The sequence below is a fragment of the Cibotium barometz genome, chromosome 24 (assembly GCF_041138505.1).
Source record: "Cibotium barometz isolate CiBa-2024 chromosome 24, ASM4113850v1, whole genome shotgun sequence".
Classification (NCBI taxonomy): Eukaryota; Viridiplantae; Streptophyta; class Polypodiopsida; order Cyatheales; family Cibotiaceae; genus Cibotium; species Cibotium barometz.
The window spans coordinates 36014393-36028216 of record NC_141069.1 but is presented as its reverse complement, the minus strand read 5'-3'; the positions used below and the strand labels follow the sequence as shown (position 1 = coordinate 36028216).

Genomic DNA, 13824 nt, shown 5'->3' with positions numbered 1-13824 from the left:
AAAAATATCAGCTAGGAAGGGGGCTGGAGTGTCATAGGCATGAACAGTATCTTCAACTAGTAAGTGCTTATGGTCCTTGACCTTCCCATGTTATAGTTTATGTATGGCTTTAGTAACATTATGTATGGTAAAGAGGGGGGAGGAAGTGGGTCAGGAGAGGTGTGATAGATCTTTGGGGTGATGTCAAGGGGGGTGAGGTTAGGAATGTGGTAGAGCTTTTTGGCATAGGTATGCTAAGTGGACGGATCTGTGATGGGGATGGTGGCCTCTCCTCAAGCCAAGCCAAGCCAAGCCACTATTGTCTTATATAATTATTTAATCTCCTAATCTCTTGCTGGTTCCGCTACCTTGATTACAAGCTCTATCGCCTTACTCGGTCATCCATTACAGATTTCTTTGGGTGCCATTAGAGGTTGTTATGACAGACACCCAACCCAGGCAGAGAGATCATGGATGGGGCTTTCCTGGATGGGGCTTGTTGGACTCGAGATCTGCTAGCACCTTGCACGCCTAGAGTCATCAAGATTCGAGCACAATCCTTCTGAGAGCCAAGCGCCCTCACCCTCTGAGATCCAGCTTATGTCTGCCTGCCAACTCCATATCCGGGATATACTCTAGCGGCATAGAGCAACACCACTCCTAGTGGTGGACAATTGACTCCATGTACACACTATTAAGAGGCGAGTGACATGATTTCACGTGTAAAAATTCAAGTAGAAAAGAAGTGGGTGACTAAAGAAAAGAGTTTTTGAAGAACCAAGAGATGAATTTCTCTATAAGGACTACCTTTGTTAGAGAGAGAGAGAGAGAGAGAGAGAGCAAGGAATGCCTTTGTGAGAGAGAGACACAGAGAGGCCACCAAGTCTTTGAGACCAAAGTGGGCTGGTATTCTCGTGTGTAAATTGGCAACCATAAGCATGGGAAAAAAGTGCACAAGAGCCCTACATGTACAATGAAAGATGAGGCAAGTGAAACCAATGGTTTCAACCATTGTGGCAAGATTTCCTCCGAATATTATGATTAATCTTATGATTGAGATTCTCAACTAATATGACAAGACTTTTTCCAAATGCTAGCGTAAACTTCCACCGTTAATCTTATATTGCCGCGCATTGACCGTGGCTCACATATTCCAACAACCTTTATTACGACCAATTCTTATCGCTTTGATCTTTGCTCACCTATTTCACTCATGCACATGTGAAATCCTCTAACTACCATGGCTTCACTTTCTTCAAACATCAAACTAGGATTTCATTTTCAACCTTTAAGCCATGATTCATGTCTTGACCCTTCCATGGTAAATATCTTTATTTGCAACCAATGCTTCCTTGCCAATCTACTCTGAAAGTTGCACACTGACTTTTGCATCAACTTTGAGAGAGAGAGAGAGAGAGAGAGAGAGAGAGAGAGAGAGAGAGGGAAAGAAAAAAAGAAAATTCTTTTAACTTCTGAAGAATAACCCCACCCGCTATTAAGGGAATCAAACTATCAACGATCTTGCCCTATAGCATGCCCGCAACCAAAGAGAGAGGGCAGGCAGGCACAATAACAATTTCAAACTCAAGCAAGTCCACGAGAGAGAGAGAGAGAGAGAGAGAGGACATGCGGGTACAATAGCTCGAAATCATAAAGCATTGATCATGATTAAGGAGGAGAGCCCCATTTTATACCCGAGAAGTACTCTTTTGCAAAGAAATTATTTGCATGTTCTCTCATGGTGTGTGAACTCTAAAAAAAGAGGAATCATGGAGCCTTGTTTATCCTATGAATCTTGTTCATTTACCATTTCAAATCATCCTTATAAAAAACACAAGGGCTTTGGTTACCACCATTGATGTGATTTACATGGACCCAACACAAGTTGATGCTACAAATTGTACCCAACACAAATTGATGCTGCAAATTGCTTAACAAAAAAGACCAAGTGGCTATCCTACCGTGCTGCCCAAAAGGGGGTAGAGTTTGAACCAACTTACTTATAATACAACAGAGAATATGGCAAATACTTTGTTTAGAGGAAAAACATTGCAAGTCTTGTATACATGCTTCCAGGCCACATTTGATGGGACTACTATTAATACAATATATGAATATTGCTACCAATGCACTTAAAACGAGTATCATTGGTCTTGCAATACCATTGATACACATGATGCACCTCACGAAAGAATAAGCAAAATATTGTGATCATTACCTCGGCAAGCAAGAAACAGGTTACCAGATACCTGCTGCTCATCACTCCCTGGTTTGGATACATATTTCCAAGTGTTGGCTTCCAAACCTACCTGGGCTTGTGAAACACACCAGAAAAATTGGGTATCTTGTTCAGATGCTTCAATGCCTTCTCAGCTGTCTGCCTAGTGCTATTATTACCGTACTTGAAGGCTTCCACCAATGCGGTATGCACATTTGCATCAGTTGCGATGGCTCGCGCAATGTCATTATTGCGTAGAATGCACTCCACCACTGTCACCGCCTGCTGTCGTAGTCGTTCTGTCTTGTGCTCCCGCATGATGTCCAGGATGGGCTGGATAGCATCTGCACTACTCAAAATCTCGATGGCCCCCTCCAAATTTTCAGAATTCACAAATAAGGTTGAAAGCGCCTTCAAAGCTGCTTCCACCACCCCTAGATTTCCATGGTCAAGACATGCCACCAAGGGGGGCACTGCCCGAGCCTCAAGAAGGCAAAACGTTTTCTTTGCAGAGCATAGACCTGCATGCACTATGCACAACCCCACTGGCTTTGGAGGTGGATGACGGAACCATGGACAGCAACCCCTTTTTGGCTTTACATCCGGCAACATAGATAACTCCTTGGAATAAACAGATAGATTGGACAGTGCTGAGGCACTCAGGCGCTGGACCTCATCAAGACCACCTGTGTTCAGCAAATTTGTAAACACAGATGTCAGGTTGTACTCTTGAGCAAGGTTCATGATCTCAGTATCACCCAACACATAGGTAAACCTTGACAGGATTCCCACCAAGCCTTCCTTGTAATCACCGACAAATCGGCCGGCACCTATCCGGACAACCCCATGACGCAACTCATCCAGTTGCCTTACTACAATTTGCAGTGCATCCTCATCTAGAAGAGCCCGTGTTAGTTGTGTGTCTTCAATGGGAAGGTTGGCTAGCAGCCTTGCTGCAGCGGCCTGTTCTTCTGTTATTCCACTCATCCCAAGAAGCCTCACCAAAGTGCCCAGCTGACCAGTCGTAATGCGAAGGCCATCCGCAAGCTCCTGACCCATATGAGCACAGAGATAATAGAGTAGTTTAACTGAATTTGCCCGCAGCTCTTTCTGTGGTGCCTCCAGAAACTGTATCAGACTCACAGCTGCACCTGCACTCTTGATGGCCATGACCACCCTACCAGCAGCTCGAGATGAAGAGGCCAACCCCACCAATACTTGAAGAAGCTTAGCCTCAATGGCAGGGCCAGTGTTGCTCACCAAATGTAGCAGATTATGCATAATAGGTTCCGAAATAAGTGTATTCCCATCAGCATCTATAGGGATTTTTTCCAAGTCCACACCTGAGTTCACCACGTTAGCAAGGGTTGTAGCAGAAACTTCTTTCAGTTTCATGGGCAGTTGATTCACACCCACCACAAACAGGTCCCGGATTAGAGGGCGAAGAATGCCGGCTTCAGCTAGAACTTTCCCATTGCTTTCAAGGATTGAAAGTTGGCATAGGCACTTCAATGCAGCCTCTCGGCCTGCCAAATAGCCACTTTCAAGCATATCCACCAACGTCTTCCCTCCCATTTCTGCAGCTTTGACTTTACCTTCTTTGCTGAGTACCAATTCAGAAAGGAAGGCGGCCATCTCCAACCGAATCTCTTCACCACCTACATCAAGCCAGCAAGCGGACATCAGAAACTCAATTACCCTTCTAGTAAATCTGGTACAGTCAACAGAATACTACAGCATGTATAGAATGAAGCAAACAAGAAAACCACTCCACTCACAAAAACAGAATGAACATTTGTCAACTAGTATAACCAACTTTGCTCATTGCATCTAAACAGTGGGAGTAAGAGAAAGCATTGTTAAGGATGAGGATGAGCCACGCCTTTAAATGTCAGAGCCAAGCCAGCCAATCACATATGATCCACATGATTGCACCAAAGTGCAAGGAATGGGACTTGAACCCAAAATCTCCTGATTAGGAACTCTGCATAAACTGCAAAGCATGGAGAGAAGATGGTACATATCTTGCACAGTCTTTGAACGGTTCTAAAACAAGGCTGAAGTCCGGCACAAAAAGTTTTTCTTGTCTTCTACATAGAATTGAGATTTGAGGCGTTACCAATGTAAGGGGCCTCCTAGGCCTGTCCAACAAAGATCTCCTAAACACAGTCCAACACAAGATTAGAGAAAACCAAATAGAAGGGTTGCAAGCAAGCAAGCTCACCAACCCATCAAAAGTGCAGCACACAACTGACACGCAAATAATAACCCCAAGGCATCACTTATATAGTGATAACTACTGCTATAAATAGCTAGCCTGCTATAGATAGCTAGTAGCCTAGTTTACTAATTCTAAACCTTAGCCCAATGTATCTAATCCAAGGTCCCCTAACCCTACTGGATTAGGCCTGTTAATCCAAGGATTAGCTCTAGGTACATAACATACTTCCCTTCCTCGGATATTTCCACTCTTGGAAACAAAATCCGTCTAAAAAAGAAATCCAGGAAACCTATGCTCTATACTAGTAACTATCTCCCTAGTTGAGTTCTCATCTACCCAACCATAGGATCAGTGCAACCTAAACGCAAAAGATCACACAATGCACGGGTGAACGTCTCGGTAAGCTTTTCCTAATTGCTTTTGATGGTTCCTTCCAAAGACCTGCTGGCTCTTTCCCCTGTATTAGAGGGTTCCGTGTGTTTCACACCCACGAGGAGTAGACATCGGTGGAGGGATTTTAGTTTGCTTAGGTACTGAGAAGCAAATTTTTTATAGCTTCTTGAGTTGTACTTAGCTGAGCAACATGGACCAGGATCCTCCTTAATTACTCAAATTCATGGTAGACCGATCTGAAGAACTACATCTGGTAGATAGAGTTGAAGGACTAGATCCGGACCATGTAGGGGTAGTTGATCTCTTGGGAGGTTCAGATGGAGGTACACACCTTGGAGACATATCCCTTGATGTCACATCCGGCACGCGATATCTGACAGATTATTGTTTTGGATATTTGAGTGGGTCCAATTGTAGAAGGGTGATTACCATCTGCTAAACAACCCTAACCTGTAGAGAAGAATTTGTCGTAGAGACCATTGACTTGGGAGACTAGAGAGCCTTCTTTGCCTAGTCTTAACAAGGTAACCTTCATTTGTTTAGATGGACTCTTGGATATGGATGTACTTTGGTGTTTATTCTATGACCCATGTGTTGCCACAGTGGGAACCCGCGTCGTTTGTGGGGATCCTACTGATTGCAAGCTACCTGGTGTGAACCAGCAGAGGATGTGAAGGATCGACAGCATGACTTTGATAGTGCTATGTATATTATGCACTTATCTAATTTTATTATATCGACAGAGTTGTCATGATCGATTGTGAGGCCACTTGTCTTACTTTGATCCACTTTCTTGCCATATGTCCCAATCTAAGAGATGAGTTCCCCCATAAACTATCTCTAAAAATATCCCAACTAGTAGACCATTTGTCATAGGTACTTTGGCAACTCTTGGTATTTGCTCAATTCAAGTCGGGCCAAAAATAGTAACCCTCCCAGATTTTAGGAGTTTGATCCTTTGTATTCCAGGACAATCCCCCATTCCCAAAGCATGTACTTTCCTAATTTTAGACATCCTAGAGTCCACGAGACCCCTTTCATACTAGGAAATTTCAGGCTGGTGACATCAAAGATTCATACCCAATTCCTTAGCCATGGAATCCATAGCGTGTGCCACCATAGACTCGGCCTTTGTTGTCTCCATAAGTTTGGGAACCTGCAGGTTATCATATAGCATATTGAGCTCTTCTTCCCTGGCATACGACTACCTTTTGACACGCTCAATCTCTGCTTTCAATACATTTGGGTCATCTTCTTGGATATGGTGTTGAGAAGGAGAAAGTACAGAAAAGAGGGAAGAAAGAGATGATGAGATCTCCACCCTGGGTGTCAAGCAGAGAGTACAAGTGACTTGTGGTGCAAGTTGCGATGAACTCATGGCTGGTTGCTCTCTTTGAACAAAGGGGATAAGGTCTGGCCGGTGGGCATTGAGCCCTGTCCGCCTCAGGGCATCAGTGTGTGCGAACATAGGGCTAGTCATAATTTATAAGTAAGTTTTGGTCGCCCAAAACTTAATGACGTGTACACACTCACTTCTAAATTAATGCTTGTTCGTAAGGCTGGGTTTTGATCAACACTTACCACCTGTCACATGCCACATAACCATGTCAGCAAACAATTTCACACACACAGTTCAAGGACGGGTGTCCCCTTATCCTGAACTACACATCAATATGAGATACATACTGAGAGGCGGGCATTGAACATATATTAACAGAGACTATACCAAAATAGACATGTTCCAGGCAAGTACACGAGGTACCAGACCCAATGGAACACCAATCCTCCAGGCATTTCCGGGCATGTATTCACAGGCACAAGTCCCAACGGAAAGCCAAGTCCACAATATCAAGTGAGTGGCATCAATCCCCGGCATATGCAGCTGCCATGGATGCCAGTCCATAATGAGAAAGCACAACTGGACTTGTTGGGTGACCAAATGGTGACACCATCCAACCCCCCTTCGAGGTGAAGGTGGAGATGCTTGAGAAGACCTTAAATAGCCATGGTGATTTGGGCTCTAATTTACAACACGTGATACAAAAGAATACGTTCTGCACACTTAAGAATCTCTTCTATACTGGATAGAAGTATTGCTTTCAGGACGACCTCATCAACTTGTGTCTTAAGGGGAGGGAGTTGCTAAAGAACTGTGTTTGAGCTTCTTTCGTTCTCATAAAATAATTTTTTTCTTGAGAAAAACTTTGGAATAATTGATCTTGTTTCCGAACAGATTCTCAAGTTCAAGATGATGTATGAGGTTGTCAGCTAGTTTAAGCTGATGTGCACGAGTGCTTTGTCGTTCTTGCTCTGCCAAGCTCGCACGGCCCAGGAACCCTCTTCTCCTTTCGGCTTTTCTTCAATGCCCTTGACCACATTCCAGTCTCCACCTCACATGAGAAGAATTGCCATGTAGGAATGCCTCGGAGAATTTCTCAAAGGCAATAGTACTTCTGTTGAGATACATGCAAGAGGCGTATTTTGCAAAAAGCCCGAAATTATGTGAGTGCAAAAGCTTCAAATTGGCCAATATTGCCCCGGTTTCTAAAAACCCCCAATCTTTTGAGATTGCAGGAGCTTTAATGTGATGATTTTCACCTAATTTCTGAAAATGCCCAAATATACTGATGACATGGCATTTTGCAAGTGCAGAAACCGTCGGAAATTCCGCCCCTGCAAGAGTGCTGGAGGCAACGAGAGAAGCCGGATAAGGCAGCAAAGGGCGGCCATGACGTACCTCGCAGCCAGCACCAAGCGGGCGGAGATGTGCAGGCGGCGGCAGGGCTAGGGGCAGCACACAGGCTGGAGGTAGTTCGCCTGGCAGTGCAAGCGCCGGCAATGACGGCTGATGGTGATGGTGATGGAGACGGCGGCTCTGTGGCCAGCAACAGGGGCAACTGTGACAGTGGACTGAAACAGGTGGAAACCCTAAAATATTTCTTTTTAAAAAAATCTAAAGTGCTCTGATACCAATTGTTGATATAAGGGTTAGGGTTTACACAAGTGCACTTCAATCAATCTAATCATCATTGAGGTGTGCAATACTCTGTCTCTTGAGCTTTGTCACATCTCGCTTTCTCTTTCTCTTTCTCTCTCTTCCCTAATTTTTCAATGGAGTTTTGGAGATGTTCTTCATGCTGACTGCCGGCACCTGAACCCCGACAAATCTTTGTGAGAGATTTTGGAGATTCTCTTGGCTGTCTATCACGTGGCCACCACCCGTACCTCGACAATGGCATGCGCTCATGGTGGAGGTTGATATTGAAGACAAGATCCTATGCTTTATGGATTTTCTTTGATTCAAAAGAATCTATGAATTTGTGGATAGATTTTGGGACATTGTATTGGGTATTCTGGATAGCCCAGTGCTAGATATTTGAAGCGCCCCCAAAGCTTGTAACAGAAAACTACTCCTTGGTAATATGACAACTTTCAAGGGGAGGGCCAACCCATTCCGCTCCTAGTGTGGCGTCCAGTACTTTTGTGTGCCTAATGTTTACGTAGATAAACTATGTGCCTTTATTTTAAGTGTTTCATCCCATTAATAGTTGTGTTGGAACCCCCAGATTACTTACACCATTATTCATTCAGCAATACAAGAAAATACACCTTCACAATCGGGGACCTTTAGAGGGTTATTTGGGACCCAATACAGTGTACTCTCTTCCGCTTCTCTCTCTTTCATTTGTGCATTGCATGTGCTGAATTTGTACTCTAATCAAGTTTACGATTCATCTCCAACTCTTCCACATGCTACACGAATAAAGTGAAGAGATCTCAGTTATTGTATGATCGTAGGAAGAAGAAGTGATCGATTGTATATTTGTTTCTTGTGCAAGGTTTTATCCAGTAATTTTAACTGATATAAATATATATCTACTCCCCAAAGAAAGAAAGAAAAAAAAAAAGGAATCCATTGCCAACCTTATTGAGGCATTTGGATCCCAATTTGCCAACCAAATACTTTCCAGCTTATTGTCAACCGTTGGTTGGCACGTTGGAAAAGGCCACATTGGTGAGAAGGCCAACTTACATTAAGCTTGGCCTTAGGAAAGTAATATCCTATCTAGTTGTCCATGAGAAGCTCATGAGCGGCGGCTTAACATAATCATGCCATTGCCATTTTTGTGGAGTGTGTTCCACAAACTCTTTTTTGTGCCGCAACCTTATCCATTGATCAACTTGATCTTGCTCATGCCTATGCCCTTGCCTATGGAATATGACTAGTTAGCCATACAACCTTGCATGATGGTGAGATGTCGGGATCCACTTTTGTTTACCTTTTCAAAACGTTATGGGGGTTGAAGTTGTCATTGACCTCTTGATGTATCAAACCCAAAACCTAAATCTGAATAGTTAACAACACTTCAAAAAGACAAAGCTGCAATGATTTATTGACACTGGCATGATAAAACAAAAAGTATAAATAATTTATAATTTCCATATACTAAATAAAAACCTTCTTAACTTTTATACTCTATAGCAAACTTCAAAACTATATGGGCCTGTCCTATGTAAATTTGACTGCAATACCTTCCACTAAGCGTTGCAAAAGTGGCTGCAGCCTCCCGTTCACTGCCATCTGTCGCACATTTTGATCACAGCTTTCCAAATTCTCAAGAGTTTGCTCTGCTTTTTGGATAGTGATGACATTGTTGGAGTTGCTACTAACAACTCCAACAAGAACTAATATTGCTCCACTTTCAGAACCAATCTTCTCACATAAGGGTTGTAACTTAGAGAGCTCATAAAGAAGAGAGGCTGCTTCCTCTCTCTCTTTTGAAACATCTCGAGATAAACATTTGACACAGTTGCGAATGGCATGTGTCTCCCCAATAGCTTCCTGGAAAGTACATAATATAAGATCTCTCTCTCTCTCTCTCTCTCTCTCTCTCTCTCTCTCTCTCTCAGAGATGATGTGGGGTGTGACGGCATTGTATGAGTCAGTGATGAGTGAGGCCCCAGAACTTGGAGGCCTTCCAGGTGAGGTCAGTAGCATTATCGGAGTCAAATAGCGGTGCCCAATCTTTCTTACACAATTTGCATTGTACATTGATGAGGTACATTGATGAGATCTCAGATTTCATTGATAAATTAATACCTACACTCTTACATGCTGACAACATAGTCCTTGTCTCAGATTCAGTCACAAAATAATGGAGACGTCACAAAATAATGGAGACGACATAGTCCTTGTCTCAGATTCAGTCACAAAATAATGGAGACATTTGGATTGCCTTTTGTGAAAAACCTCACAATGAATCTTGGTAAAACCAAGGTCATGTTCTTTAATACCTCTTATCAGGTTGAAGACAGACAGTCCTTCACATTCAGAGGGGATGAAGTTGAGCTAGGCAGATCATATATATACCTCATGGTTACTTTCACTCACCGATTTTTTGTGTCCAGCTGCTGTGGTCCAAGATATGCTGCCCTGGCCCAGCTGGAGAGAGAGTGCGTCAAAACTCACTTTCAGGAGCCCAGTACCGTGTTGGCTCTTCGATGCTTTGGTACGACCTGCTGTGATGTACGGTTCTTCTTTTTGAAGGCCAGATTTGAAATCAACACACTCCACAAGGATTGAGAGACTACAGGTCATGATGCTAAAGAGTAAGCCTTTAGTGCCACATAAGATTGTCTTGGTGGAGTTTGGGACAGCACACTTAGTCACCAGCCTGGACATTTCCCAGTGAATTCATATTCAAAGAGGGGAAGCATGGGCCATGGCAACAGCCTGTTATGCAAGCATAGTTGCAATGAAACGCGTTTCATTCAGTTTGAATGAAACGAAACGTTTCGTAAACGTTTCATACGAATGAAACGCGTTTCATTCATGTCCACCTCGGAACTGTACGATTTAAGCGTTTTTTACCCAGATTCTTTAGTTTTTACTTGAAAACATGTTTTAATGTGTAAATGATGCATGTTTAATATTGTTTTGGAGGGAAGGCAACATATTTTTTACATGTTATAAACTTATATATAAATTTTGGGGCCTGTAACCCCCCCGTTTTGTATGAAACGTTTTTGAAACTTCTGGGATTTGAAAGAAACGTTTTTGAAACGTTTATGAAACGCGTTTCATGAAACGCCTCGCAACTATGTATGCAAGATAACCTCTTCACAAAGTGTGCACCTCCTCACCAGGCCCTGCACATGCTGTCTGCCCCTGTTTTGGTTGCCCATAATGCTGCCTGACCTGTTCATACTGCCCGTGGAGCTGCCCGAACAGTTTGAAGCTGTCCAGGACCTGCTGTGGCTACCCAAAGGCCTAGGCGGCTGCACAGAGGGGGCTGCGCAAGGCTTCTTTCTCTCTTGCCTTGCAGGTGGCTGCACACAGGACTTCACTCCCTTGCCTTGTAGGCGGCTGCATAGAGGCTTCACAACAGGTGAATATTACTTCCCATACTATTGGGCAGCTGCTGGCTCTCCATCCCCTATCTCTCAAGCTGATAGCAACAGCAGTAATAAAGACTTCTCCTTTCATATGTTGGTGCCTAGTACTACTGAAGGCCATATTCGTTATTTTACAAGGTAAGTGGATTGAGATTCAAGCAAAGGTCTTTGGTGTAAATCTTACAAGGGATACTCTCTGCTCTGCTAACACCCGTTCGGTGTTTGTGCGTGGTCCTGGAACACCAGTGGGGCGCTCTGCGGATTCCAGTGAAGGCACAGGACCGTAGAGATTAGACTTCTTCAAGTGGATCGCTCTCCTTCGAACGTCTACTTCAAGTCTCTTGTTTGGTAACTGTATTCATCTCAGTTGTACATGGACATCATCTGGTTCATTGAACCCATGGAGCATTGTATCACTTAAATACTCCCAATAATATATCATATATTGAGGGGGGGGGGGGGGGGGGGGGGGGGGGGTCGGCCTGTTCCGGCCCCAGTGCTGGTGTCCATTGATCATCATTTCATTTCATTTCAGTTTTCAGTTGTTATTGAGTTGTCCATTCATATTGTGATATTTAAGTTGTGCTATTTACGCGTGTGGGTGTCCAACGGAGTCTATTCCCACTTGACGGGATCGGTTTCAGTGGGCATTGGGTACTGATCTTCCCCACCATACAGGCCTTCAAATCAGCATATATACGACAGCAGCTTCCCAAATACTTTTGCAGGTGCAATCCATACAAACATATGAAAAATCCCATGACAAACTCGTGAATATACTTGCCCATTATTGGCTTCCTGTGAAGAGTAGTGGTTCTTCCCCAAATTCACGGGTCTTCATAAAAGATATATAATAAATAAACTCAGCTGGAACATTGAATGCTTCCACACATATTGTGAATCCAAAATACCCATATATATACCAGCTCGCGAGGCCAACCAGTGTAGGAACAGTCCTGGCAGCCATTACAGATTTTGGGCAAACGAAGGAGTCACCTGCGCGCAGCCGCCTGGGGTAAACGAAGGAGTCACCTGCGCGCAGCCGTTTGTGGGTAAACGAAGGAGTCACCTGCGCGCAGCCGTCTGTGGGTAAACAATGGAGAGGTCGCCTGCCGGCCAGATAAGAGAAGGTGGCCATGCACAGCCGCCTATATGCAAGAGAAGGATCACACCTGAACGATGGAAGGGGCATACGTCGAACAGCTGGCCGGCCCACCTTATTTGCATGGAGGCGGCCAGTTCCAACGTTCCCAAGGGGGGGTGGATAGGTGGCCATGTGTCATGTGCACAGTGGGTATCTACCGTGTGCTATACGCATGCAAGACTAGTTTCGAGGCTTGGGGAAGCTTGGAACTAGGCAGGCTGATTGACGAGCTGAGTTAGGGATATACTAACGGGCGGGCACCCAAGTATGGACGGACGGGCGGCCAAGTGTGGACGCCCGATGACCGGCCAAGAGCCTATAAAAGGGTGGCCAAGGTTAGTTATTGTGCATAGAGAGTCTCGCGAGTTTGTGAGAGCTCTATGGTCTTGGAGCCTGGATCTAGTGCAGACATGCACCTGCTTTATGCAGCCGAGGCCGGCAGCAATCTCGAGGCCCACGAGGGCAGCTTCGCGGCGGTATGGGACGTCGCGAGGAGGAGATTGGTCGGTACGTCAACCTAGTTAGCTCAGCTCGTGGCTCGGTGGGGACAGCCGGGACTGTGGGCTTGCCCACGGCTGTCATGGTTGGGAGGTGAGTCAGGCCTGCACCCCCTTGCTTGTTTGTTTGTTTGCAGGATTCGAGTTTCGAACCAAGATTGATCACGAGGGGATCCGTGGGGATTTGACAGTGGTATCAGAGCATACCTCGTGAACGAGCAAGTCGGTAGGTAGAGAAGAAGAGGTCGAAGAACGGTATGTGTTAAAAAAAAACTTGCTGTTTTTTCTGTGCATACTGCAGTTTTCAGTTTTGGTATTTGTTTTTTCTTCATCAAAGAACCCCATGTTGATGGGAGATGGTAGGTTGAATAGGGTTGATTGCTTTTACACAGAAGAGGCATGTTTGTTGTGCAGTCGTTTAACCTGCAGGGAGAGAAACAGAAAAACGAAAAAGCAAGTTTGCTTTTCGTTGTTGAACGAGAGTGAGAGAGAGAGAGGACGAGAGACGTACTGTCACGCTGGTAGGTTGGTGCACTTGCGCTGGCGCTGGCGTGTACTGCAGGCTGTGGTTATAGGCGGGCTGAAGGCGCCTAGGCCAAGCGGGCAGCGCCCAGGCTTGCCCAGGCCTACGCCAGGCGGCCAGGCAGCCAAGCCACGTAGGCGCCTAGGCTACGCCAGGCGGGCTGGTGCCCAAGCTAGTCGGGCAGCGCCCAGGCCTACGCAGGCGCCCAGCCAGGCCCTGTAGGTGGCCCAGCACAGGTATCGCGTCCGGCTGGCGCAGGCACATGCGGGCTGGTGCGACAGTTCTGGCGCCAGCAGCCATGACGACGGCAAGAAAACGGCCAGCTCTCCACGTCAGCAGTCAGCAAGCACCGGCTAATCCAGGAGGTTGAGAAAAAAAAAACGCTACGAAAGCATACGTTTTTTTTTACTGCTTTTGTTTTTGTTTTTTTTAGGGGAGTTTAAATTTTTTTTT

General features: G+C 45.0%; 1 protein-coding gene across 2 annotated transcripts in view; it reads right to left on the bottom strand.

Annotated features, from left to right (window-relative positions):
• Nucleotides 1-1999: 1999 nt before the first annotated feature.
• Nucleotides 2000-13824, bottom strand: part of LOC147625236 (U-box domain-containing protein 44-like) — a 47564-nt gene continuing 35739 nt past the window's right edge. For both annotated transcript variants that reach the window (XM_086818508.1, XM_086818509.1), the window contains exons 3-4: nucleotides 9345-9654; nucleotides 2000-3855 (exon numbers count right to left, since the gene is read on the bottom strand). In XM_086818508.1, coding sequence (XP_086674634.1) covers nucleotides 2285-3855; nucleotides 9345-9654 — 1881 coding nt within the window. In that variant the 3' untranslated portion in view covers nucleotides 2000-2284. The remainder of the gene's footprint in view (nucleotides 3856-9344; nucleotides 9655-13824) is intronic.